General features: G+C 48.8%; 2 protein-coding genes across 2 annotated transcripts; both read right to left on the bottom strand.

Moving 5' to 3' along the window:
* Positions 1-320: 320 nt before the first annotated feature.
* cbx2 (chromobox homolog 2 (Drosophila Pc class)) lies at positions 321-8,936 on the bottom strand. Its single transcript, XM_067232983.1, has 5 exons — positions 8,856-8,936; positions 8,725-8,768; positions 5,960-6,025; positions 3,596-3,665; positions 321-3,416 (listed from the first exon to the last, which is right to left on the bottom strand). The coding sequence occupies exons 1-5, from the start codon at positions 8,925-8,927 to the stop codon at positions 1,983-1,985; spliced, it is 1,686 nt and encodes a 561-aa protein (XP_067089084.1). The 5' UTR covers positions 8,928-8,936; the 3' UTR covers positions 321-1,982.
* A 976-nt stretch (positions 8,937-9,912) lies between these two features.
* On the bottom strand, positions 9,913-16,982 carry LOC136940931 (ectonucleotide pyrophosphatase/phosphodiesterase family member 7-like). Its single transcript, XM_067233277.1, has 6 exons — positions 16,518-16,982; positions 14,266-14,411; positions 13,478-14,110; positions 11,839-12,067; positions 11,299-11,428; positions 9,913-10,500 (listed from the first exon to the last, which is right to left on the bottom strand). The coding sequence occupies exons 1-6, from the start codon at positions 16,780-16,782 to the stop codon at positions 10,440-10,442; spliced, it is 1,464 nt and encodes a 487-aa protein (XP_067089378.1). The 5' UTR covers positions 16,783-16,982; the 3' UTR covers positions 9,913-10,439.
* Positions 16,983-26,779: the final 9,797 nt, after the last annotated feature.

Consider the following 26,779-nt stretch of genomic DNA (forward strand, 5'->3'; position numbering starts at 1 on the left):
TGTGCTCAAGCAGAAGTGGAGGGTGACTACACACATCTAGAAGTCAGTACCCCGTCTTTATCTACACACTGGTGTAGAACACAGATATTCTATCTCTGTCCACACCCCCCCCACCCCCCTCCCCCCGCCTGTGTGTCTCCCACCCCAGCCTCAACCCTCATCCACCCTCCCCCAGCTTGTGCATCTGCCCCCCCAGCCTCCCATATGACCTAGCCTCTGTATCTCTCTCCCCTCCCCTCCCTCCCTGTCTCCCCCCCACCCTCCCTCCCACCTCCAGCCTGTAAGTTCCTACAGAAAGAACTCTACTCAGGAATGGCATCTTGTTTTTAACTGATGAGATAACTGTGGCTTGGCCTTACTCCGTTTCTCTCCTCCTCAACTCTCTGTCTGTTCCTTTTCTGGAGCTACCATCATTACAACCAAAGGCAGAAAACATGCTACTAAAAGGTTTAGCTGAATGTCTTTAGAGCCTTTCCTTTACAAAAAAATAGAAAAATACAAAAAAGTACTGTATTATTATTATTATTATTAATTATACTTTTTGATTCCAGAAACAATTGAAGCAGGGTAAACATCCACCGGCTACAGGGGGATGGTAATGACATTGCTACACACACAATTAACTTTAGCTTTCTTCAAAGATCTCTTTAAAACAAAGACTACAGGAGATAGGTGGTAAAGGTTGGATTACAAGATAGAGGTAGCTAAATTACAATGTCACCAACGAGATGCATTGCTAGGTAACTCTATTCACTGAGAGCTTTGATCCAAAACACTAGTTTAAATTTGTTCTACATTGACTAGGCGTAGGCATTTAAACCCATAAATACTGAAAGAATTTTAAAAAAGTAACTGTTCCTCGTTAAATAGCTAACACAAAATTCCCTCTTATTAAGACAACTTATTCAATATCCAGTTTCTACACGTTGTATTGGTACATGGCATGAAATAACATGTGTTCAGTAACAGAGTACAAGAGATTCTACCACGGCAGTTTTATGATGAATACAGAGTTGACTATTTGAATTGTATATGGTTGTCTTAATGCTTGATTATCCAACTTAAGTCTCCTAGCATACCAGTAGGTTTTATACATCCTTCAAAACTGAACTCAAAGAACCTCCCTCTCTCTCTCTGGTTTCTTAGTCGCCTTAAACCATTAACCCTCCTATTGTCCTAGGGGCCCAAATTATATTCAAATCTAAGAAAATCATAAAAAACATTCATCTATGAAGCTTCCTAAAATGACCTTAAATGTTGACATTTGGGGATATTTATAATAATAATTTTCAGTGTTGTCGCCTAATGTCTTGGGGTCAATATGACCTGAGATAATACTGATTGGGGCCGTAACAGTCCCTGTGAGATCCAAACATATCAGGAAGGCCAACTGTGAGAGATTAGACTAAGACCAGCTCTTTTTTGTCTTATTCTTTTGAATTGGTGTATGTTTAGATTATATGGATGTTGTTTGACTATTTGGTTGGAATCCAAACTTATAGCTGTACCAATGAGCCAAATTTCACATTCAAATATTTTGAGTTATGAGATGTATTTCCTAAGACAATAGGAGGGTTCAAAACTAAACGATTCACAGGTTTATAGACAACCAGTAATCTCTTTTCAGAAGTCCGTTAAGACCTCCATGATTGGGAGGCCCTGCTCTGCTGGTGCAAGACCCAGATCCTGACCCTGAACATGCATCTGGGTCTCTCTGGAGAAGCCCTTCACATGATGTGCTCAACATCCATGACCAAAGGTCACAGACCACTAACCAGAACCCGGTAACCGGGGATGGCTAGATCATCCACCGGAAGCTGGTTACCGGGATATCAACAGATCAATAAATGGTAACCGGGGATGGATCGAACGTCAATATCAATAGATCGATAACCGGACGCTGGTGATTGGATATCGGATCCGTAACTGTAAGGCTCTCGACAGGTCGGAGGTTGACGGGTCAGAAGTCGACGGGTCAGAGGTCAGTAGTTGCGGAGGTTGAAGAAGCCGACGCTGGTGGGAGACTCCTTGACGGTGACGGTGACCAGGTTGGCGGTGACGTCCGTGACGAACACGTGCTCGATGAGGCTGCGAGGCGGTTTCCAGTCCTGTCCGGTCTGGACGGAGATGGACAGGTCCTGGGCCGTCCCGGGCTCCTGGTCCGAGTCTGAGCTGCTCTCGTCTTCCCCCGTGCTCATCTCAGCCATCTTCCCCAGCTTCCCGTCCTTAGAGGCTGACCTCTCACGCTTCCCACCCAGGCCCGGGGCCTCTGCGGCCGGGTTCTTCTCTGCCCGGACCTGGGTGGTCCTGGAGGTCGACCTCTCCACCGGTGTGGCTCCCGGTTCCTCCGCCCCTGGCTGGGTCTTCCTGGCCGTCTGGCCTCCGGGCGTGGCGGGGGCAGGGGCCGGGGCCGGGCTCTGCCCGACAGCAGCCTTTCGTGCCGCTGGGCTGGCGGCCGCGACGCGGAGGCTAGAGGCCGGCGCCGTGACGTTGCAGACGGCGGCGGGGTTGTTGCCGTGCGTGGGTTTTAAGACGTTTTGGAGGTTGAGGGGCTGGAGGCTGGTGGGGGGTTTCTGGGGGGAGAACGGGGGGGATTTCGGACCGGGAACCCTCGTTAGGGGGGTCTGCCCGGGAGGGGCTTGTTTCTTTTGGGTGGGTCCCAAGCTGGGCTGGCCCACACTAGCCTGGGCAGAGCTCCCATTGGTGGATGACAGTTTGTTGCCATGGAGACTGAGCTGGGCTGCTCCGGGAGATCTGGTGTTGGTCTTCAGGTCCAACCCCGCCCCGCTGCCAGGTTCACACACGGCCTGTTGGAGATCAGAACCCTTCCTGTTCTGATTGGTCGCGTTGAGGGAGGAAGTGGAGGTGATGGAGGAGAGTGGAGGCGCCGGCGAGGAGGAAGAGAGAGACCGGGGGGAGCTTGCTGAGTTCAGGGGGAGTTTGACGGCCCCTACAGCATGTGTCACAGGGCCCCTGCTCTGGTTGGATGCCCGGTGGAACCCCATGAAGGTGAAGCTAGGAGGGTGCAGGGACTTTTTAGACCCGCCGCGAAGATCGTCAGAGGGGGAAGTAGGCGAATCTTTGGAAGGGATGGGCTTTAGGACCTTGCGGGCAGCCTTGTTGGGAGGGAAGGCCTTGAGCTGGGGTGGGAGGGGTTTCCTGCCTCTCTTCCTCGGTGGTTCAGGCTTGGCCACCAGGATCTGGGCCTTCTTCTGTGGTACCGGGTGCAGCTCGCGCGCTCGGAGGACCGGTTTGGCCTTGCCGTCACTGACATCCGCATCGCCGTCATCATCATCATCCTCCGACGAGGAGGAGGAAGAGGAGGAGGAGGAAGAGGAGCCGGATGAGGACGATGAGGAAGAGGACGAGGAGGATGAAGAGGAGGTGTTGGACTTGGAAGCCTCGGGTACCGTTTCCTGATTAAAGGGAGAGGAGAATTTATGTAGACATACATATATATATGTTTATATATATATAAAGGGATTTTTCATGAAACATGTTTATCTTCTATTTAGTATCCTTTGTCGACTGTGTTGCTGGTGAAGGTAAGGACACACACACACGCCACCAGAGGAGGAGTTAACAGGAGTCTCACCAAATGTTTCCGTGGTCTTCCCCTGGGTCTCTTCCCTCGCTTCCTGAAGACGACGTCTTTCTCCTGCTCCCTGTCACAATCACATCCACTTCATCATGTAACCATGCGTATTCATTCAGCTCTCATCCAAACCCCACGTACAGCACATGGGGGGGGATTTTCACCTCGGACTTCGAGCAGTCAAAGCCTCAACCACAGAGCTATATCCATCCTAGTTCTCTTTTCACAGTAAAACCACAGGTTGTCTTTTATGACGTATTCATCCACAGTCTAGATTAGAACAAGCCACGTCTGCCTAATTTTTATCCTGCATATCAACAATAACACCTCCTGTAACTCGACATTTAAAATGTCATTCATTTAGCTGATGCCTTCATCCAAAATGACATACAAATGGTGCAAGTAGACACTACAGCAGAAAATCAAGACTCCGAAGTGGTATTTGGGTGGTTATGGTTAAGGGATGGCCTGTGTTTACCAGGCAAAGTGCAAATACTCTCTGATCTCTTATCTGTACGTAGCATCGCCTGTCATGCTGTGCAGTGTTGTGAGGCCTACACCTCACCTGACTAAACACACAAATTAAAGGTCTCCTGGTGACATTAAAAGCTCCCAGATGCTGGTGTGAAAATAGCAGATTAGCTTGATTTGTATTCTCGGTTTCTTTTCCGGTTTTCTCATTTCCTATGATAACAACTGCATGTGTAGAGAGCATTATTAAACAATCTAAAAATTCCTCTTTTTTTCCATTCTTTTTCTTTTAGATCTTTAACCTTTCTATGGCAGTGTTTTTCCAGGAGCACAAACTAAACATTTGACCTTTAAATAAACAAGCCTTTGGCGCATGACAAACACAACTCCAACAACACTGACCAGAATGTCAATTGGACTTTCCCATATGGGCCGTGAAAACGTTCTCCAAAACCTGTTTTCTAAGATGTCCCTAGGAGCTAAACACTGGAATGTCAGCCAGTATAATGTAATAATAATAATAATGTGTTCATTTATCAGACATCCAAGGGGAATTTGAACCTGAAAACATTGTGCTCTAACATCGAGCTATACCTATCCCATGCAGTCCTGTCAACTCAGTGTGAAAGGGGTGCTGGGAGGGTTAAGGTGTGTGTGTGTGTGTGTGTGTAAGGGGAGGGGGGGGGCAGAGGGTCTGTGTGTGTGTATGGGGGGAGGAGAGCATGTGTGTGTGTGTGTGAGGGGAGGGGGGGGGCAGAGGGTCTGTGTGTGTGTATGGGGGGAGGAGAGCATGTGTGTGTGTGTGTGAGGGGAGGGGGGGGGGCAGAGGGTCTGTGTGTGTGTATGGGGGGGGGGAGAGCATGTGTGTGTGTGTGTGAGGGGGGGTCATAGAGAGCCGGTGGAGCGTTGCTCTGTCACTCACAGCCCTACTGGCCAGGCCCCATCTCAATCCACTGCAAATGCATCCTCCACCCCTTTCTCTCCCTTCCTCTAACATGCATCCTTCTTCCTGATACGCCTCAGGGTTTTCCGCAGCACTTTTCAGTTAACGCGGCCGCCTAAGCAACACACGCCTGCCGCCTTAACTAGGGCGTCAAAAAAAAACAAAAAAAAACGCTTTTTGTATTTTTTTTTATAGCGATATCCGCCGTTGTCCCGTTTTCTCCCTTCCATTCCAAACCGTGACCAACGCCAGTCAAACTAACCCCCCCCCCCCCCCCCCCCCCCCGGTCTGGCAGAAAACCCCACCCCACCACCTTAACCAACACATTTTCTGCGCCTCCTGGGTTTCTTACCCAGAAGGCTTAATACGTCAAGCAAAAAGCATTCTTCCCTCTTCTATACTTCTATATTTTCTTCTTTACTAACCTTGGGGAGCGTTCCTTTCCCTCTGTTCCTCTAAAAGTGCATCCTTTCTTTAAATATGCTGTAATATGCAATCACTTTCCACTGCACTTTTACACTTTTTTAGGATAGCTTCTGTCCATACTTTATTGCACTACACTGTATATCCTGCACTTACTGCTATTGCACTTCTGGTTAGACCTCAACTACATTTCGTTGCCTTGTACCTGTACTTGTGTAATGACAAAGTTGAATCTAATCTAATCTAAAATAAGCAGCATTCATTCTAGTAGCATACATCCTTCCTTCCTTCCTTTATAAGAGACATCACAGAACTGGATGACTGCATCAGTAGCGAGCTGTGACACCAACCTTTTAAAATCAGGCCTGAACTTAAGATGCCACCATCACAAAGATCCCAGTACCCCATATCTCAAGTCTGAGAGAGAAACTCAAAACAATACCACTTCCTATGACAGAATGGTGCATTTCATTCTTAACAACCATCCATTTTGACATACGTCCCTTCACCCAGCCTTCCTTACTCACCTCTTGTTGAAGGCAGACATCAGTCTGGGGTCCAGAATGTTCTCTTGAGGCTCCCAGCTATTGTGCCTGAAACAATGAGGGGCAGCTTTTAGTCAACACAACACACACTCCCACTGCTCAAAACCTTGTGTTATTTAGTTCTAAAATCCACCCCCTCCTTTTCCTCAATTTTTAGTCACCTTATATGACCTACGGCAAAAAACAGCTTTGAGAAAGGAAACGTAGAAAAAAAATCGGAGAATTTGTTTTGAGGGTTTGTTCCTAGGCGAGGTGTTAAGATTGCCCTTTCTCTGGAGCATGTTTTGGGTGATGTAACTATGAGCTAAAATTATGTTTGTCTGTGGTTGTCTCTGATATTTCCCCTCTCTGCAAGCACTGTTGGATGCGAGAAGGAAATACAGAACATTTTGTGGGTGGGGGGGAATCTATGAACTGGTTGTTGTGAAAGACAACCTGTTGTTCTAGAAACAGACTAAAGCTGGTTAGCTGAGACACTCAACCCCCTGTGAAAAGAGCAGAGAGGAGGAGGTGAGCAGAGCAGAGAGGAGGAGGTGAGCAGAGCAGAGAGAAGGAGGTGAGCAGAGCAGAGAGGAGGAGGTGAGCAGAGGAGGAGGTGAGCAGAGCAGAGGAGGAGGAGGTGAGCAGAGCGGAGGAGGAGGTGAGCAGAGCAGAGGAGGAGGTGAGCAGAGCAGAGAAGAGGAGGTGAGCAGAGCAGAGGAGGAGGCGAGCAGAGCAGAGAGGAGGAGGTGCGCAGAGCAGAGAGGAAGAGGTGAGCAGAGCAGAGAGGAGGTGAGCAGAGCAGAGAGGAGGAGGTGAGCAGAGCAGAGCAGAGAGGAGGTGAGCAGAGCAGAGGAGGAGGCGAGCAGAGCAGAGAGGAGGAGGTGCGCAGAGCAGAGAGGAAGAGGTGAGCAGAGCAGAGAGGAGGTGAGCAGAGCAGAGAGAAGGAGGTGAGCAGAGCAGAGAGGAGGAGGTGAGCAGAGCAGAGGAGGAGGTGAGCAGAGCACAGAGGAGGAGGTGAGCAGAGCAGAGGAGGCGAGCAGAGAGGAGGAGGCGAGCAGAGAGGAGGAGGTGCGCAGAGCAGAGAGGAAGAGGTGAGCAGAGCAGAGAGGAGGAGGTGAGTAGAGCAGAGAGGAGGTGAGCAGAGCAGAGGCGGAGGTGAGCAGAGAGGAGGAGGAGTTGAGCAGAGAGGAGGTGAGCAGAGAGGAGGTGAGCAGAGAGGAGGTGAGCAGAGAGGAGGAGGAGGTGAGCAGAGAGGAGGAGGAGGTGAGCAGAGAGGAGGTGAGCAGAGCAGAGAGGAGGAGGTGAGCAGAGCAGAGAGGAGGAGGTGAGCAGAGAGGAGGTGAGCAGAGCAGAGAGGAGGAGGTGAGCAGAGCAGAGAGGAGGAGGAGGTGAGCAGAGAGGAGGTGAGCAGAGAGGAGGTGAGCAGAGCAGAGAGGAGGAGATGAGCAGAGCAGAGAGGAGGAGGTGAGCAGAGCAGAGAGGAGGAGGTGAGCAGAGCAGAGAGGAGGAGGTGAGCAGAGCAGAGAGGAGGTGAGCAGAGCAGAGAGGAGGAAGTGAACAGAGCAGCGAGGGGGAGGTGAGCAGAGTGAGGAGGAGGTGAGCAGAGTGAAGAGGCCTGAGCAAGGAGGAGGGGAAAGATAAGATAACGGGCAAAAACCACGGTTGACAAAACCACATGTAGGCTAGGAGCCATGTTGCCTGGTTACTGAGGTGCCATCTGATGCTTGGTTACTGAGGAGGCGAGGAAAGGAAACCAAAACTGACAGGAACCAAAAAATAAATAAACTCCAGTGTATGGAAAAAGAAGCTTTGCCTGATAACGATTTTCTCGTTTTCAAACGTGAAGGCCTATGTGCTTAAAAAAAAAATACAAAGCCAAAAATTGGCTTGGGTTTCAAACTGAAGACAACAACTGAAGACTTTACGTAACCCAAGGCATAACAAGGTATCATCTAGTCATAACCAACTACTTTTTATAATTGATGGTTTCGGTGTTTCTTAGACCACAAATTGTTGGGCCTGATTTCTCACCCCTGACCATGCGATCTGTAGATCTGCGATTAAACAAGGTTAGAACCCCAGGAATGATTGACAGACATAAGGCTCATTGGTAACTGTATTAACGGCAACAATGTAACAGCATCGAAGACCTGAGCAACTCGTGTGAGGACGCGCGTGTCAGGGGGGTTAAGGCAGATGGCACCCGAACACACCAGAACGACTACAATGCTCTGCGGGGCAACAGTCATATTCAAAGAACGTTTAAACAATATAACCACACGTTTCAAAACAACCATAAAAACAACAATCGACGTTAAAATTGCCACAGAGTGTGGAGCTGGAGGTTTCTTAAAGTTTTTACAACTTGTTAAATATGTTAAACTACAAACGAGGCTACTGTTGATATAAGACAACGAATCGTAAGTATGTGCACACACATTAATAATTACAAATATAATGCACAAGAAGACGTTGGTCTTGGGGCGAGAAAAACTGTTGATAAACTTAATATTCCTGGGTTCGAATTGATAAAACCCGGAGTCATAGAACAAAAGCCAACTGGCGTGAAAACACGAGATATACCTACTCTGTTCTCAAGAGATTTGTGGATAAATCATTTAGTTATGAAACAAAACCAGCAAAAAATGTTTAGCCACAATACTACGATATTTTGAGAAACGACATGCTGTTGTTGTTGTTTTCATTGTTTGAGGCTCGCGCAACTGCAGCTGCAGCAGTACCGCCGCTCGCGCAGTCTTACTTACTTGGATGACCATCCCCTCCACTTCACCAGAAACTCCAACTTTCCCTACGGAAATAGACATTAGAAACGTTACCGAACCGCGTAGGAAAAGCGGCGATCTTAATGGCAATGTTACGCTCAATAGTATCCAACCTTTCTCATTCGTTTGTTCAGGATGCATTCGGCATCGAAGACCTGCTCTCCCACAGCACTCAACTCCTCCATGACTGCCTGTCGCCTTCTATAGACTCTTTCATGAGAGAAGAATAGAGGGTGAAACGGGAAACGCGTTTTCCAAACGTGTCCCTTCACAGTTACCGTCCTCGTGAATTTTGCATTCACCAACTTACTCTGACCATAGGTCTACGAAACCACACTCCCACAGCCGACCCCTCCCCGCTCTCTCACACACGTACACACTGCAACAGTAGCCGATAGATTTTTTTGCCACGCGAAGTTGTTACGAGTCTAGTTATCTAATTAGTTTTTGGTGCAAATGGAATGCAATTGTGTCATGACTAAACATATTTACATGCACTTATAAATATGACATTCTAAATTATGACATTATTACAAAGTGTATTACATGTATTACAGAATCAGAATCAGAATCAGAATGGGATTTATTCGCCATGAAAGTTTGCACAGACAAGGAATTTGCTTTGGCAGGAAGGTGCATACAATAAACATATACCTAAAATTTAAATATGTGGACTAACTATACTAAGGGTACATAAACTAGCAGTACTAAGTGGGATTAGAATAGAATTAAATATACAATAAAATATAAGTTGGAGTGGAAAACAATTTATTCATAAATTATTGGCCTCAACATATACTTTAAAGTTGATCAAAAATACAAATGACTATTGTTAATTTGTACATTGTTATTGTGAAAAGAAAGAACGTGCTGTTATTTTAGAATACAAAATCTCGTGTTTAATTAATACTTTGTCACAACTTCAGACACAGACTTTGAGTCATCATTGAATTCAATTTATATACGTATTTTTGTTGTTGTCTTTATTATAATATCGAAAAAATAAAAATCTTAATAATTGGACTTACATTCATCAGAGAATGACAATCATAATTTCCATGGAGGCCCCCCTTTAGATTGCCCCACCCACCCCCTTACCCCACACCACCCCCTTACCACACCACCCCCTTACCCCACCCACCCCCTTACCACACCACTTCCTTACCCCACCCACCCCCTTTCTTCCTTGACGTTTTTACAGCCTTAAACACAAGGTGAACAACTACAACTGCTGTTTCCCAGGGTGCATTGTGGCTGTTCTCACATGCAGATGGGGGACTGTGATACCAGATCTCTGTGAAGCAACACGTCTCAGCTTACATTTACATTTAGCTGACACTCTTATCCAGAGCGACTTACAGTAAGTACAGGGATATTCCCCCCGAGGCAAGTAGGGTGAAGTGCCTTGCCCAAGGACACAACGTCATGTGGCACGGCAGGGAATCGAACTGGCGACCTTCAGATTACTAGCCCAATACCCTCACCGCTCAGCCACCTGACTCCAGACTCAGCTTACAGCCAGCTAACAGCCAGTCAGGAACCTGGTGTACTTGTCCACTTCTCCTCTTCCCCTTGTCCAAGTCCCATGTCCCCTTTCCTCCTCTTCCAGTTGTGCCCTTGTCACCTTGTCTCCTTTTCCCGTCATCCGTAGTCCGTCATCCCCTAGCAGTGATCCGAATGCACATTCAGTTTGGTGTTCATAAAGATGTTTGCTTATTTTCTGTCTCCTCCTGATGGTGATGTACTTCCTCCTTACTCCTGAAATAGAGAGAAAATACGGCAAGCAGGCAGTCAGTCCAATTTCCCCTCATTTACTGAATCACATTGTATGCACACTTTCAGTACTGCTTCAGAGCATATGTGTGCAGAAGGTGTGCGTATTGTAAGCTGGTTTCACAGCATACTTTTGCACCTCTCAGCCGTGTGAGGAATGATTAAGGAGTGTGTGTAGCGCCCGTGTCTGCAGTAGTCAACACCATCTGTAGATCTGCACAAGTGTTAGCTGATTAGGCCAACATCACCATATCCCAGCCAGTCCCAGTCATTGCTCTCTCATTACCTCCACTAACATAGCTAGCCAGCAGAGAGAGAGAGAAGGAGGGAGAGAGAGAGAGAGAGAGAGAGAGAGAGAGAGAGAGAGGGGGGGGGGGGGGTTATGAAACTGTGAGGGAGGGAGGCATAGAGGGATAGAGAAGAAGAAAGAGCGAGAGACAGAGGGAGAGAGAGGAAGAGAGAAAAGAAGAGAGAGAGAGAGAGAGAGAGAGAGAGAGAGAGAGAGAGAGAGAGAGAGAGAGAGAGAGAGGGAGGGAGAGGCATAGAGGGATAGAGAAGAAAAAGAGCGAGAGACAGAGGGAAAGAGAGGAAGAGAGAGAGACACAGGGAGAAGGAGAGCGAGAGGGAGAGGGAGCGAGAAGAAGAGAGAGGAAGATGGCGAGGGAGAGACAGAGAGAGAGAGAGAGACACACACAGAGAGAGAGACAGAGAGAGAGAGAGAGAGAGAGAGAGAGAGACAGAGAGACAGAGAGACAGAGGGAGAGAGAAGGTTATGAAACTCACTTGCGGTTGTTGTTGTTGTTGTTGTTGTAGAGGCGTAAAGACATGGCAGCGATAAAGACCACCACCAGGAATCCCGCCACAGCAGACAGACCAGTGAAAACGTTGGCCAGGATGTTCACATCAAGCTGTTCTGAAATAGATAGATCAGAGAAGGATTAAAGATGGGTCGGTAGCCAGTCCCTGCGACCTCTTGATCTAGGTGGAGGGAGTCAGTCGTTAGCTTCCATAACAACGTTCACATTACCTCGTTCTTTCCCAAATGAATGAATGCTGATGTTTGTTTTATGTTGCTGCAGGCCTGTTATTGTTTACCACGTCAATGTTGGCTTAATGGACTATGAGCCTTTGCAATGGCGAAACTGCCTTTATCGTAAGACGATTGATGTCAATCGTTTGATGGAGAGAGATAGAGATAGATAGAGAGATAAAGAGATGGATAGAGAGATAGAGAGACGGATAAAGAGATAGAGATAGATAGAGAGATGGACAGAGAGATAGAAACAGTATGCAGAAAAGGACACAGAGGGAAAGCAAACTCACCCTGGATCTCAGAAGCCAGCATGTGTCTGGTGTTGTCCAGGTGGCCATCGTTGACCTCAGGCCTTATCCCCAGGATGTGACACATCAGTGGGTATATGTTGACCGTCTCGAAGGGCCCGACCTCCAGGTTCCTCTGGAAGGCAGGTCCCACAGCCCTGAAGAAGGGCTTCATGTCCATCTCCTCGTTGTCGAAGCCATGCTCTCCGTTGTGGAACTGCACTGGTAGGTACTGGAGGGATAAACAGTGGGCGATTTGATGCTCAGTGATTCAAAGCATTTGACTGCAGATCAAGAAGTCGCAGATTCGAATACGTACATCGCTTTGGATAAATGTGTCTGCTAAATGAAGTGTGTATGTTTTTAAATGTGTCAGAAGCAACTCAGTCTTTGTCTGCAGTCAGACGTAATCGGTAAGCTTTCCTGGGGTCACATTTTTGAGAAGGCTGCGTAGGGAATTCCAGCTCCCCTCCCTGCTATTCTCTCTTCTGACCAACAGAGGGGGCTGTAGGCTAACTTGTGGAGGAGTCGTTTAGACAACGCCAGCAGAGAATTATAGTGTTCTTCACTGTTTAACAGACATTGCTCACATAAAGCACATAGAAAAATCAACATACACAACATAACGTTGTTATGATTACTGTTATTTTGTATTTCTATGGACTTTACCTAGCCTTTGATGAAACAGAGAGGACTTTTCCAACACTGAGGCCATGAAATACAGATAAGAGACTGATAAGAGAGATACACGACAAGAGATATCAGACAAGAGATATCAGCGAGTCTTAAAAGAACAGATATCTGTGTTATGGTGTAACCAGTGTGGTTCTTCTGAGGAAATGTTTTCTGTGTTCTTTACAGTAAACTGCTTGGATTCTTCTCTGAAGACAAAGCAAGGCACATCAAAGAAGACTTATTATTTTAAACAATCTGTCTTCAAGAATGGAGGGGACTTTTGAAGCTATAAATCAAAACAAATAAAAGAAAAATTGTGTAGGCCTTTTGTACAAGCAATATCAAGCAAGTGCGTTCCTTGTCTCCTTGACCATCAGAACTTCTGATCCTTGATTTTACAGCTGTAGTTTCTGAATGCACTATTTGTGTGTCGCTTTGGATGAAAGTGTTCGACGGATCGATACTATGTCAAATGTAGATTCTCAGACCAGTGTGGGGGAATGGCACGTGTCTCGTGTGGACTTCAGTGTAGCTTGACACTGGATTGAATGTAATTGCTAATGTAGAATTTGAACACCCAGAGAGGATTCTGGGAAGATCTGTTCCCTGTGTCTGGGCTGGTCTAGGGGAGGCCCTAATACACTTGATTAAAACTGTAATGTATTAGGATTAGAATTTAATGCCTTGTTTCCGCTCTGAAAGATTCCATTTTCTCCATCGCTACAAGCCAAATTAACTCTGTAATTTTTCCAATATAATCCTGGGTCCAGTGGAAAGTGTCACGCTCGGTTTTCGGAATATTTAGGATTTGAGCTGGCTGTTTTAAACCCTTTCAGGACAGGTCGTTGTTGTGATCTACCTAACTAGTATTCATATAGGTTGCTAAGCATAAATCCATCCATACATCCACCCACCAATTCATCCACCCACCAAACCCATCCATCCATCCATCTTCCCACCAACCTACCCCATTGATGACGTATCCAGGGTCGGAAAAGAGGATGATGGGAAGGATGCGATCGTTGTTGGAGAAGTGTAACCTCCGGGGCAGGTCCTCCTTGGTGTAGACGTGGAGGTGCGGATGCGCCCCCTTCAGGGCGGAGTACACCTTCTCCAGGCGGCCCTCCTTAGGCAGCAGCATGCCTGAGGGCCCGAAGTCCACCAGGTGGAAGGAGAGGTCGCTGAAGGAGAACCCGGGGATCTTGGAGAGCACGATCTCCTTCACCAGGCCGTTCCTGAACACGCTGCTCATGCCGTGGTCGGCCGTGATGATGATGTTGAGGCGCTCCGCCACGCCGTGGCGCTCCGCCGTGCTGCGGATGTACCCGACCGTGCGGTCCACCTGCTTCACCATCTCCCGCCGCTGGGGGGAGTCCGGCCCGTATCGGTGTCCTGTGCCGTCCGGTTCTCCGAAGTACAGCGAGACGAAGTCCAGGTCCATGTCTCTAAACCAGTCGCCCATGACCTTGTCCACATTCCGGCGCCACAGCGTCTCGTTCTTGTAGTTATAAAAACCGGGTTCCACGTCCGTCGCCATGGCGCGCTCGCCCTGATAGGAGGAGGCGGTGCCTGGGAAGTGGAGGGAACCTGCTTTCAGACCCTGGAGGAGAGCGAGAACACACACACGATGTGTAAATACACACAGCAAATAGAGTATGCATACACACGCACACACACAAACACAGGTAGCCTGTGTAAATACACACAGCAAACACAGTGGGAACACAGACACACACAGTGCTGTGCTGTTCGGACCTGTCTCTGGGCCGTGATCCAGATAGGCAGCGTCCCGTTGTCCCACCATTCATTCACAAACTGGGTCTGGTAGTACGGCTTCTTCTCCGTGGACGTGGTGTTGAACCACATGTTGTGGATCACACCATGGTTCTCTACGTAGCGACCTGCACACACACAGAAAATAGGAATCATAAGAACTGTGCACCTTTCATTGTCAAGGCATCGTCGAGCTGCACATGTGGCTCTCTAGTGGTCGGTGAGGGTAATGCAGGTGAGCCTCCAAACCAATGAAAAAGAAAATATAAAAAATTCACTATGCACCCATTACTTCCGCATATAGCACAACGCAGGTCAACAACTTCTGGTAGCTAGCAGTTATGTTAGTTCTTACACACAAATTGCCGTTTTTGTTCTTTTTTTTTTTACAAGGAGTTAGGGTTATCTTCCCAAAATGACAATTAACAATGTCCATGGATTCTATGTTGCTGCCCTTCAAACAAGAGGGAAAGGGGGTTAAAATTGTATGTTTCGAGCTACATCGACAATGTGAAGGATGGATGGGAAGGTTTATTTAACTATGTTGGTTTGTTAGACGTTGCTATTTATGTTAACCATGCATGTGCATTACATGCGTCAAAGCACAAGTTTACAATCTGTTTACATACAGTATCCTGCAAAGCCAAACAGCTCACACACACACACACACAGTCCTTTACACAGCAATGCATTTTTTATAAGAACGTTACAAAACTACCGGTGCCATATAGACCCAGGTGTTTTATCAAATTAACCATATATGTAGAAACAATGAACCATTATTAGGCACTTTCACCAGAAACTGAAAGGTTATTTCAATGGGTTATCCTACAAGTCTCATGAGAAACCTTTCAGTCAACCCCAGCTTGCTCATTATTCATTAAAAAAAAACCTTCCGGAACGCCGACACACTCATTATTCATAGTCTCGCTCGCTCACGTAAAGAATTCTATCAATTTCCAGGGCATTCTGAGTGTGGCTCGTCTCTGGACAAGGTCTTAAGACTAGCATCGCAGATTAGAGGAATTTAATTTCAAGGAAGTTAAATTTCTTTTTAAAGCGCTGTGTGATGATTTGTGAGCCTTTAATAAATAAATAAAAGTGAATTCCGCAGTTAGCCCTTCCTGTGTTAATGGTCTTAGGTCTGAGAAGGCTGTTGGATGACATTGAATTTGTGCTAATGCCATTTTTCCTCAATGGTGGTCTTTACTACCTCTGTGGTTCTCTTTCTTCCTCTATGGTTTTATTACTTCTTCTGTGGAGATCTCACTTTCTTTATGAAGTGGGTAGAGAATGACATGCTCAGTGGTAGAGACAGGTGTAGCTCAGTGGTAGATTATAATTGACTGCAAGAGATTGCATGTTTGTCTGCTAAATAAATAGTTTCATTCGCAAAGCAGGGTTGAACCCAAACCATTCTCAGGTCAAAGGTCAAAGACTGTGGGTGTAGATGGCTCCACTGTAAGGTCCATCCACCTGGGTTTCCTACAGGAGCGAACTCAAGGATATTCTCATGCTCTGAATGTCCATGTGTGATTGCAGCACTGCCAGCCGTGGCTACTTCACCACCAGGGCTTGTGGAGCAATAGTGAGTGCCTGCCTGTCTGCCTGCCTGCCTGCCTGCCTGCCTGCCTGTCAGCCTGCCTGCCTGCCTGCCTGCCTGCCTGCCTGTCTGTCTGTCTGTCTGCCTGTCTGCCTGCCTGCCTGTCAGCCTGCCTGCCTGCCTGCCTGCCTGCCTGCCTGCCTGTCTGTCTGTCTGTCTGCCTGTCTGCCTGTCTGTCTGTCTGCCTGTCTGCCTGTCTGCCTGTCTGTCTGTCTGCCTGTCTGCCTGTCTGCCTGTCTGCCTGTCTGTCTGCCTGTCTGCCTGTCTGTCTGTCTGTCTGTCTGCCTGTCTGCTAGCCTGCCTGCCTGCCTGCCTGCCTGCCTACCTGTCTGTCTGTCTGTCTGTCTGTCTGTCTGTCTGCCTGTCTGCCTGTCTGTATGTCTGCCTGCCTGTCTGTCTGCCTGTCTGTCTGTCTGTCTGCCTGTCTGCCTGCCTGTCTGCCTGTCTGCCTGTCTGTCTGTCTGTCTGTCTGTCTGCCTGTCTGTCTGTCTGTCTGTCTGTCTGTCTGTCTGCCTGTCTGCTAGCCTGCCTGTCTGTCTGTCTGCCTGCCTGCCTGCCTGCCTGTCTGCCTGTCTGCCTGTCTGTCTGTCTGCCTGTCTGTCTGTCTGTCTGTCTGTCTGCCTGTCATTACCTGTGAGCAGGGTGAAGTGTGTGGGGCTGGTGATGGTGAAAAACGGTGGCGTCACATAGCGGGCCTTCACGCCGTCTATCGCCATGGCGTCCAGGTTGGGCGTGTCCACGTCGCGGTCGTAGTCCCATCTGAAGCCGTCGAAGGAGATCAGCAAGACCTTGTGCTGGCCGCTGGGTCTGGACAGGCTGAGGGGGGCTCCGCTGCAGACGTGACCCAGCAGAAGGCTCAGAGCCACGGGCAGCCACATGGGGCTGGACCCCCTCATGGAGCCCTTCCTGGTTCTCTCCACTATGCTGTTCAGTGCTGTGTAGAAGACGAAACTTAGACTTTACCGGCACTATCCTCTGACTAGAATGAGACTGTTCTATGTTATCTTCTCTCTCTCTCTTTTTCTCTCTCTTTCTCTCTCTCTCCGTCAGTTAATACTCAGACAGTACTGTCGAGTATAAATCGGCTGTACTCTGAGACAACACTGTGATCCAAGACGATGCAGTTCAGTCCAGCAGTGAAAGTAAGTCCTGCGGAATTTTCTTGTGTTCTGGTTGAGACCAGCGTCTGGGTGATTTCCTCTGGTTAACCAATCAGCTGTTGCTCCTCTCCCTCTGATCAGCTGTGGCTCCTCCCCCTCTGCCATCCCACCCAGGCCTGCCAAGACAACCACAGTATGAACAAAGGTCCATATAACTCTGATAATGTAATCGCTCCATCTGGTTGATTAGACAAGACTTTCTGTCAACACATGGTCAAACATGGCTCGACGCACCTGACTGCTTTAGGGCCTGTTGTTGGATAATCACTAATGGGAAGTTGTTAGTCAGGGTTAGGTATTGGCGTGGATGTGTGTTCTGGATCATTATGACACTGTCAGTTCTGCCAGCTGTGGGCCTGCCCATATCTGTCTGCCTGTCTGCCTGTCTGTCTGTCTGTCTGTCTTCCGTCTGCCTTTCTGTCTGTCTGTCTGCATGTCTGTCTGTCTGTCTGTCTGTCTGTCTGTCTGTCTGCCTTTCTGCTTTTCTGTCTGCCTGTCTGCCTTTCTGTCAGTCTATCTGCCTTTCTGTCTGTGCCTTCCTTTCAGTCTGCCTTTCTGTCTGTCTGCCTTTCTGTCTGTCTGCCTTTCTGTCTGTCTGCCTTTCTGTCTGTCTGTCTGTCTGTCTGCCTTTCTGTCAGTCTATCTGCCTTTCTGTCAGTCTATCTGCCTTTCTGTCTATCTGCCTTTCTGTCTGTGCCTTCATTTCTGTCTGTCTGTCTTTCTGTCTGTCTGCCTTTCTGTCTGTCTGCCTTTCTGTCTGTCTGTCTGCCTTTCTGTCAGTCTATCTGCCTTTCTGTCTGTCTGCCTTTCTGTCTCTCAGCCTGCTTTTCCCGCTTTTCTCTCCGCACTTGTGTTCCCCCCCCCCATCCTCTCCCTGTCTCACCTTCTCTCCATCTGCCTCTCCTCCCATCTGTTAGTTCCTGGTGGATGTGTGACAGAGAGGAATCACACTACTGAGGGTTCACCTTGACTGGAGATGCTCCATGATCGATCCGACGCCCGCAGAACCAAGCCGACCCCGGACCGATCTCTCTTCACGGGACAGGAGTGCTCTCAGGAGAGAGTGGAGCCCTAATAGACATATTCATTTTAATAACTCACAGCCCAATGTTGTACCTAGCTTCAGGCTACCGCTAAATACCCTTTTTAAGGGTTTTTCCAATTGATTTTAGCAGCCCCGACGGCAGCCAAGGGAGAAGCTAAGCCCTTTTGACACAACCTCTGTCTGGAACGCGCCTCGAAGCCAGACGCTGTACATCCAACTCTGCAACGTCACCTTATCAATGTCCATCAAATCAGCTGATGAGCCATGTTTTCAAATTTTTCTTTTTTTTTTTCTTCTTTCCGGCTGTGTGAGTGTCCTTGACAGAAGTTCAAGGGAGATGTCTAATCTAACGTGGATTGGGGGGAGAGAGGGAGGGGGGGGAGGGGCTGGAGATAAGAGACAACATTCATCCACCTTTCCTCTCTATGTCTTTATGTATTAGCCTGCCCCTGCTAACAAAGAGGGCGCTTGCGGTTCTCGCCGTCAGCAAAATTAGTTGAGTCGTGTTCTGGGGTGCAGAGACAGAAGGAAGCTCCTTATATTCCTGCTAGCGGAACGTTATCATATCAACACACACTCACTCACAAACTGGAAACCCAAACTTTAAAACCAAAAGATTTCACCAGAGAACTGCAGGATGAGGCTCTTTCTGAAAGCATTTTCTTAGAAAAAAAAAAGAGAGAAAAAAACGACTAAACAAATTGGTGAACTTTTTCTTGTGTAGTTACTCCTACACAAAACAAGCATGACAGAAAGGGTTGCACTGTGCTTGGATCAAACTATCTTGTCACCCTCAGGTTACTCGCAAAGCTGCTTTCATGCTTTCACCAGGAACTCCTACTGCATGGGTTCAGTAACACACTGACAAGATCAAATAAAATCCAATAAAACCAACAACATCCATTTATGTTCACTTCTCTGCATTCGTTCAGTGTTATTCTTCTGTGGTCTGCAGTTAGTTCTCTACTCTTCTTCTGTGGTCTGCAGTTAGCTAGCTGATAGCTAGTTTTATCAGGCAGGCTAGATAAGGTGAGTGGAGCCAACAGCGTCAGATTTATGTCTGGGTCAAGGAGGGGGTCAGCGTGCCAGGGGAGCAAGCTGATTGGCTGGCTGTGGTGTGAATGTGAAGGTGGCTGATAAGCTGTGTATGGTGTTGTACTGACCCCTGCCTGCACGCCTCAGCTCCTGGTACTGACCTGGGCTCCCAATGCCAAAAGGTGGTCAATACAAAAACGATTTTGAGTGAAAGGTTATGTCTGCATGGCTTTAGCTTCTCGTCTCCCCCACTCTCTTCCTACCTCCCCCCTCTGTGTCCTCCTCTCTCCATGTCTCTCCCTTCTCTTTCTGTCTCCCCCTCTCTACCCCTGTCTTTTTGTCTCCCCCTCTCTCCCCTCCTCCCTCTCTGCCCTCCTCCCTGTCTCCCCCTTTTCCCCTCTTCCCTCTCTCCCCTCCTCCCTGTCTCCCCCTGTCTCCCCTCCTCCCTCTCTCCCCTCCTCCCTCTCTGCCCTCCTCCCTGTCTCCCCCTTTTCCCCTCTTCCCTCTCTCCCCTCCTCCCTGTCTCCCCCTGTCTCCCCTCCTCCCTCTCTCCCCTCCTCCCTCTCTGCCCTCCTCCCTGTATCCCCCTTTTCCCCTCTTCCCTCTCTCCCCTCCTCCCTGTCTCCCCTCCTCCCTGTCTCCCCTCCTCCCTCTCTGCCCTCCTCCCTGTCTCCCCCTTTTCCCCCTCTTCCCTCTTTCCCCTCCTCCCTGTCTCCCCCTCTCTCCCCTGTCTCCCCCTCTCTCCCCTCCTCCCTGTCTCCCCCTCTTCCCTGTCTCCCCCTCTCTCCCCTCCTCCATCTCTCCCTGTCTCCCCCTCTTTCCCCTCCTCCATCTCTCCCCTCCTACCTCTCTCCCCTCTTCCCTCTCTCCCCTCCTCCCTGTCTCCCCCTCTTCCCTGTCTCCCCCTCTCTCCCCTCCTCCCTGTCTCCCCCTCTTCCCTCTCTCCCCTCCTCCCTGTCTCCCCCTCTCTCCCCTCCTCCCTGTCTCCCCCTTTTCCCTGTCTCCCCCTCTCTCCCCTCCTCCCTCTCTCCCCTCTTCCCTCTCTCCCCTCCTCCCTCTCTCCCCTCCCTCTCTCCCCCTCATAGTATCTGGCAGCTACCTATGAAGCTGTCATCCTGGGCCCATCTCCTCTGAAACACACCTCATTTCACTAGAGGAGTGTTACCACTGAGAGAGAAAGCAGGATGAGAGATAGGGGGAGAGGAAAACAGAGAAGAAAAGAGAGAGAGAGAGGGGTGGGGTGGATTCTTTCACACCTGTCAACACCCAGGCTTAAACAGAGAGAACGTCACCCAGGGGGAAGTGTGTGTGTGTGTGTGTGTGTGTGTGTGTGTGTGTGTGTGTGTGTGTGTGTATTTGCGAGTGGAACTACCCTGTTGTGTTCCGAAAACAAAACAACATTCAGTGAACTGTTATGACCAGTAAAGTGCCTAGAACATACAGGTGTGAAGACACACTCACACACAACACACAAGCACACACACATACACACATACATTTGTATTGCCATTCTTGTTGGGACTCACAATGCAGTCCCATTCAACAAAATAGCAGATTTGTGTTCCCTGAGAAATAGGGCATTCTAGAAGTGTCCTTCAGTCCTGGCCTCTCTTGGCCTCATGGCTGGGCTGTGAACCCGGACAGAGTCCTCCTGGTTCCAGGCCCTCTTCTCTGGACGTCTGTGTGGAACACAGTACAAAGGCTCAACAGACATGCCAGCACTCCATCAATCTGAATCTACTCGACAATTATGACCTTACTCGTCCTTGTGTTTGGTGTGTGTGTGTGTGTTGTGCTGGGTTTGTGTGTGTTGTGCTGGGTGTGTGTGTACATACAGGGATGTGCATCTCCATCTCTGTGGAGGATGGGACCCAGAGCTGGATGCACCGCCAACCATCTGAGACATTGAAGATACATATATTGGTAAGTGTTATCATCCGTGGACTGTATTTCTTTTATGATAGAGAGGATTTGTGTGTGTGTGTTATGCTGTGTGTGTTTGTGTGTGTGTGTGTGTTATGCTGTGTGTGTGTTATGCTGGGTGTGTGTGTTATGCTGGGTGTGTGTGTGTGTTATGTGTGTGTGTTGTCTCTGGTTTGATGACAATGGGATGAGCATTTACAGAGTACTGGTCCACCTTAGTGTGTGTGTGTGTGTGTGTGTGTGCATGTGTGTATGTCTGAATGTGTGTGTGTATATGTATGTGTGCGTGGGTATATGATCGAGTTTATGTCTATTATCGAGTGTATGAGTGTACGTGACTTGTGTGTGTGAGGGAATTCATGTACAGTATATGTGTGTTATCGAATGTGTGTGTTTGTGTGTGTGTGTGTGTGTGTGTGTTCTCCAATACCTGTGACAGGACCCCAGGCCCTCTATCGTGTTAATATTGACCGACAGCGCTCCACAACTTCATTATCTAAACTCTCCATCTCTCTGCAATGTCATATCTCCCTTCAACTTGCTACTGCTAGCCACTGGGCTGTGATGCTTCTGGTCCATATGGTATAAGAATGATAGGAATAACAATATTATTAAAATAGAGATGATTTACTGTAATAGATTCCTTTTTTTTGTGAGTGTGTGTGACGTATGTGAGCACATGCGTGTGTACATGTGTGTGGTGTCACGTGACTATACTGGTGTGTGTGTGTGTGCGTGTGGGTGGACAGAGCGACTACACTAGGCAGTGCTTGATGTTTTATGTGTTCCAAGAAGAGCTGTTGTCAGCCGGCCAGCCAGCACATTTTTCAAGCTACTTTAATGAAACGCTAGGTGTTGGAGTCAACCTTGCCTGGCTCCTCTGATCTCCAGCTCCGCGGAGCATTCTCTAACATCTACTTTGTGTCTTCTCACTGCACACAAAGCTTCAAAGGAGAGCTCAAAACTGACATTCCCCCACCCCGAACACACACACCGCACCATACGTTTAATCATTTGTGCGTTTAGGCTAGAAAGCTTAAGTGTGGCTGGTTCCCGTAAAATACAGTTGATGGTTCTGCATGGTTCTGTGCTAGAAATCCCGTCGAGGCCAGCCAGTACCAACCAGAACCAGCCAGTACCAAATCAAAACCAAACCAGATCTTAAAAGAACCAAACAGAACCTAAATAACACCTCTCACAAAGAGAGGCTTTTGTGTGTGTTTCCGACGCGTTAGTCCTGAAAGGTCTGAGTGTGAAATGGGGTGGTGATGTGTGTTTAATGTGTAAATGTGACATTAGAATAGAAGGCTGATCTGTTTAGACCTCCTTACTTAAATGACTGAATAACTATGGCCGTTCTGACAAAGTGACCGTGTGATTATTTTGTACTTCCATTTGAAAGCAATTAGCAGCAAGAGCCTTCCCTGGAGTTTCCATGGAGCCGGAGTAATGGAATGACTCGGGATAATTACTGTGAAATGAACAGAGCAGAGGATAAGAGGAGAGGAGGGGAAGGAGAGGAGGAGGAGGGAGAGTAAAGGAGAGAAGCAGAGGGGGAGGAGAGAGTAGAGGAGGGTAGAGGAGGGTGTGAGAGGAGGAGAGGAGCAGGGGAGAGGGGGAAGGAGGGAGGGGAGTCAGGGTTTGCTCTCCACTGGCCTTTGTGGCAACAGCAGGAAATGAGACCCTTAGTGACTTTAGAGAGGGGAGGAGGGGAGGAGGGGAGGAGGGGAGGTAGAAAATAGGGAAGGAGAAGGGATGCCATGGAAGGAGTGAGGAGGAACTAGAATAGGGAGGAGAAAATGAGGGGAAAGAAGAGGGAGAGGGAGGAGGGGAGAAAAGGAAATAGAGAGAGAAAGATGTGTGCTTTATTCATGGGGAGTTTCCAGCTTCCTCTAATGATGTGGGTTGGGAGTGGACCTGATGGTTATTGTCTTAACTCTCATTGGTCATTAAGCTGCTATTGACTCCTCTAGGTCTGGCGTGATGGGCTAATTGTAGCCACTGCAGACACAGCACAACACAACACCATAACACAAGATAAGGCACAGCCAAAGCAACAGCACAGCCAAAGCAACAGCACAGCCAAAGCAAACAGCACAGGCACAGGCACAGGCAGCACAGCCACAGGCACAGGCACAGGCACAGGCACAGGCACAGGCACAGCCACAGCCACAGCACAGCCACAGCACAGCCACAGCACAGCCACAGCACAGGCACAGGCAGCACAGCCACAGGCACAGCACAGCCACAGCACAGCCACAAGCACAGCCACAGCAACAGCACAGCCACAGAACAGCCAGCACAGCCACCACGACACAGCACAGCAACACAGCACAAAAATACCACAATAAAACACTCAAGCTAAAGGCTGAATGTTAGCTGGTCCAGTCCCATGCAGAGACTTCAAACCACCTTCACATCGCTGCTTCTGCTGGGGCTGTCAGACAGAGCGGGGGGAGGGGGGGGGGGGAGGAGGGGACCTGAAGAGAGGGATGAAGAAGAGGAGTGGAACTGTGGCCTAGCCCCCCTCTGGGATGAAGACAACCTTGATCCTGGGAACCCAGCATGGGAAGGAGAGACTGTCTCGTTCTTCACCTCCTCCATGCTGGGTTCCCTGTCAGGAAGCTGCTACTAGTCTCTCTCTCTCTCTCCCTCTCTCTCCCTCCCTCTCTTGCTCTCTCAATCTTTCTCTTTCTTACTCTCACTTCCTCCCCTCCCTCTCTTTCTCACTCTCTTTTGTTGACAAGGGCTTGATGAAAGAAACTCGCTTAATGTGTAGCCAAGGGGTTGAAAAGGAGAGGAGGGGAAGGTGAGGAGAGCCGTGATGAGGAGAAGAGAGGGGGGGAGAGAGGAGAGGAGAGGGGAGAGAGGAGAAGGGAGGGGAGGAGATGAGGGGGGAAGTGGATAACATGATGGGAGGAGAAGATGGAGGTGGAGAGGCAGAGAGAAGATGACAGGAAACACCAGGGATTCCCTTATTTTACAGAAGTGACAGAACAGAAGGAGAAGAGTCTTCTGGATGGAGGGATGAAAGGGAGGAGAAGGGGTGGTGGGGGTGGGGTGGTGGGGGGTGGGGTGGTGGGTGGTGGGGGGTGGGTGGTGGCGTTGTTTGGAAACTGTCCTAGAGTGACAAAAAGCAATTCCTGCCTGAACGCTAATCCATGCTTTTTTTGCAGCGAAAGAGAAAAAGGGGAGTGTGTGTGAGTGTATGAGTGAGTATGAGTGAATGTGTGTGAGTGTGTGTGTGTGTGTGTGTGTGTGTGTGTGTGTGTGTGTGTGTGTGTGTGTGTGTGTGTGTGTGAGATAAGCCCGGAGGCTCATGCCGTGGTGTCTCCTGTGTCTCTGGGGTGACAGCCCTCTGACAGGAAGACCACAGCAGGGCTCACAGCTTGTTTATGGTAATATAGGACCCTCTCCTCCTCTCTTCTCCTCACCTCACCTCTCCCCTCCCCTCCCCTCCCCTCCCCTCCCCTCCCCTCCCCTCCCCTCCCCTCCCCTCCCCTCCCCTCCCCTCCCCTCCCCTCCCTCTCCCCTCTCCTCTCCCCTCTCCCTTCTCCTCCTCACCCCTCCCCTCCCCTTTTCTCCTTAATTCCCCTCCCCTCCTCTCCTTGATTCCCCTCCCTCTCCCCTCCCCCCTCCCCTCCCCTCCCCCTCCCCTCCCCTCCCCTCCCCACCCCACTCCTCCCCTCTCCCCTCTCCCTTCTCCTCCTCACCCCTCCCCTCCCCTTTTCTCCTTAATTCCCCTCCCCTCCTCTCCTTGATTCCCCTCCCTCTCTCCCCTCCCCCCCTCCTCCCCTCTCCCCTCCCTCCCCTCCCCCCCTCCCTCCCTCCCTCCCTCCCTCCCTCCCTCCCTCCCTCCCTCCCTCCCTCCCCCTCCCTCCCTCCCTCCCTCCCTCCCTCCCTCCCTCCCTCCCCCCCTCTCCCCTCCCCTCCCCTCCTCTCCCCTCTTCTCCTTGATTCCCCTCCTCTCCCCTCTTCTCCCTGATTCCCCTCTCCCTCTCCCCTCGTCTCCCCTCTTCTCCCCTCCCTCCTCCTCCCCTCTCCTCTCCCCTTGTCTCCCCTCCTTGATTCCCCTCCCTCTCCTCTCCCCTCCCTCCTCTCCCCTCTCCTCTCCTCTCCCCTCCTCTCCCCTCTTCTCCTTGATTCCCCTCCTCTCCCTCTCCTCTCCCTGACTCCTCTGCTCTCCTCTATCTCTCCTTCACCCCTGTATCCAGAGTGAGGGCAGTCTCAGTCTAATCTGATGATAATGATATTTGCTCAGGTCGACCCCTGCTTGCACAGTGTAATAAGCCAGATGCTTGTATGATCTCTGCTATTGAAAATCGATGGTCCATAAGAGAGAAGCATCAGAGCTTATTATTATCAACACTCTACCATCACTACGGTGCCGTCCGATTTAATATGTTGTTCGGGTACTTTTTTTTTTTTCGTCTCAGCCAGTTTTTAAAAGATTTATTGTCTCTCATTTCCCCTGTTGCGGTTGTGGGGGTTGTGGTTATAAAGGTGTGTGGTTATAAAGGTGTGTGGTTATAAAGGTGTGTGGTTATAAAGGTGTGTGGTTATAAAGGTGTGTGGTTATAAAGGTGTGTGGTTAGAAAGGTGTGAGGTTAGAAAGTTGAGTGGTTAGAAAGGTGAGTGGTTATAAAGGTGAGTGGTTAGAAAGGTGTGAGGTTAGAAAGTTGAGTGGTTAGAAAGGTGAGTGGTTATAAAGGTGAGTGGTTAGAAAGGTGTGAGGTTAGAAAGTTGAGTGGTTAGAAAGGTGAGTGGTTATAAAGGTGAGTGGTTAGAAAGGTGAGTGGTTAGAAAGGTGTGTGGTTAGAAAGGTGAGTGGTTAGAAAGGTGTGTGGTTAGAAAGGTTTGTGGTCGTGGTGTCAGGGGTGGTAGAACACAGCTAACCTAAGTGGACATGCAGCAGTCCTATGGACTGGAGATTGAACATGGGATTGCCTTGCCTCCAAACAGGGCTCAGAATTAACGATGAAAAAGATGTCTGGGACAGTTCAACACAGACCTGAGACCATAACAATATAAAATGCATACACCAGTGGTTCAACACGTTTAAACACAAGGCGAGTGAAACATAGAATCACATTTAGCTATAGCTTCAAATTCCATCAACTATGAACAATTTATTCACATTACTACAAAGCGCTGCTATGTGTTATTAGCTGCTTCACAGTGCGCGGTCGCGCTTCGTCAATCAGTGGCCGTCCATCATGAGTAAACTAGCTAGCTACCAGCTAACATTAATTCCAACCCGCAAGAAAACTTAGTTTTTGGACCTCGGTATTTTTCAAACCCTGCATACGCCCATGACCACTGCTACTGCCAACCTGACAAAACCTGCAGACCATCACGTCAATTCATACACCAAGGTAATAACAAATACCGAGCTAGCTACTGTAGCTAACCAAATTGGGACCCATAACGACCGGCTAGCTCTTGACAGTGACACTCGTCAGGGATTAAACGAAAATGTGGATGTAAATCGAGCTAATAAATAAAAAAGGTCACAACATAGTACTTTAATATGTAGATACCTATATCAAAACATTCCGGCCTTAAAATCCAATAGTGATATGTTACTATTCTGGGGGCTAGGATTTTTCTTCAATTTTTGTCAGTTACATTAGCCATTTGAGTCCCGTAATCGGAATTGTGTTATCCCCACCATGAAACAAGCAAGAAAATTGTGTATTCTATTGTGTATGTAGGCTATTCACATTGAAA

This window comes from Osmerus mordax, chromosome 3 (assembly GCF_038355195.1).
Source record: "Osmerus mordax isolate fOsmMor3 chromosome 3, fOsmMor3.pri, whole genome shotgun sequence".
In the NCBI taxonomy this organism is placed as follows: Eukaryota; Metazoa; Chordata; class Actinopteri; order Osmeriformes; family Osmeridae; genus Osmerus; species Osmerus mordax.

Bases quoted from the DNA above. Each gene is read 5' to 3' on its own strand.
- cbx2 (XM_067232983.1), bottom strand. From the start codon at position 8,927: ATGGAGGAGTTGAGTGCTGTGGGAGAGCAGGTCTTCGATGCCGAATGC. The intron at 6,026-8,724 runs GTAAGTAAGACT...TCATTGTTTCAG, and splicing joins TGGAGGGGATGGTCATCCAA to GCACAATAGCTGGGAGCCTC. The intron at 3,666-5,959 runs GTGAGTAAGGAA...TGATTGTGACAG, and splicing joins ATGTCTGCCTTCAACAAGAG to GGAGCAGGAGAAAGACGTCG.
- LOC136940931 (XM_067233277.1), bottom strand. From the start codon at position 16,782: ATGAGGGGGTCCAGCCCCATGTGGCTGCCCGTGGCTCTGAGCCTTCTG. The intron at 12,068-13,477 runs GTAGGTTGGTGG...TTATCCCTCCAG, and splicing joins CTGGATACGTCATCAATGGG to TACCTACCAGTGCAGTTCCA. The intron at 11,429-11,838 runs GTGAGTTTGCTT...TATCTATTTCAG, and splicing joins GCTGGCTTCTGAGATCCAGG to AACAGCTTGATGTGAACATC.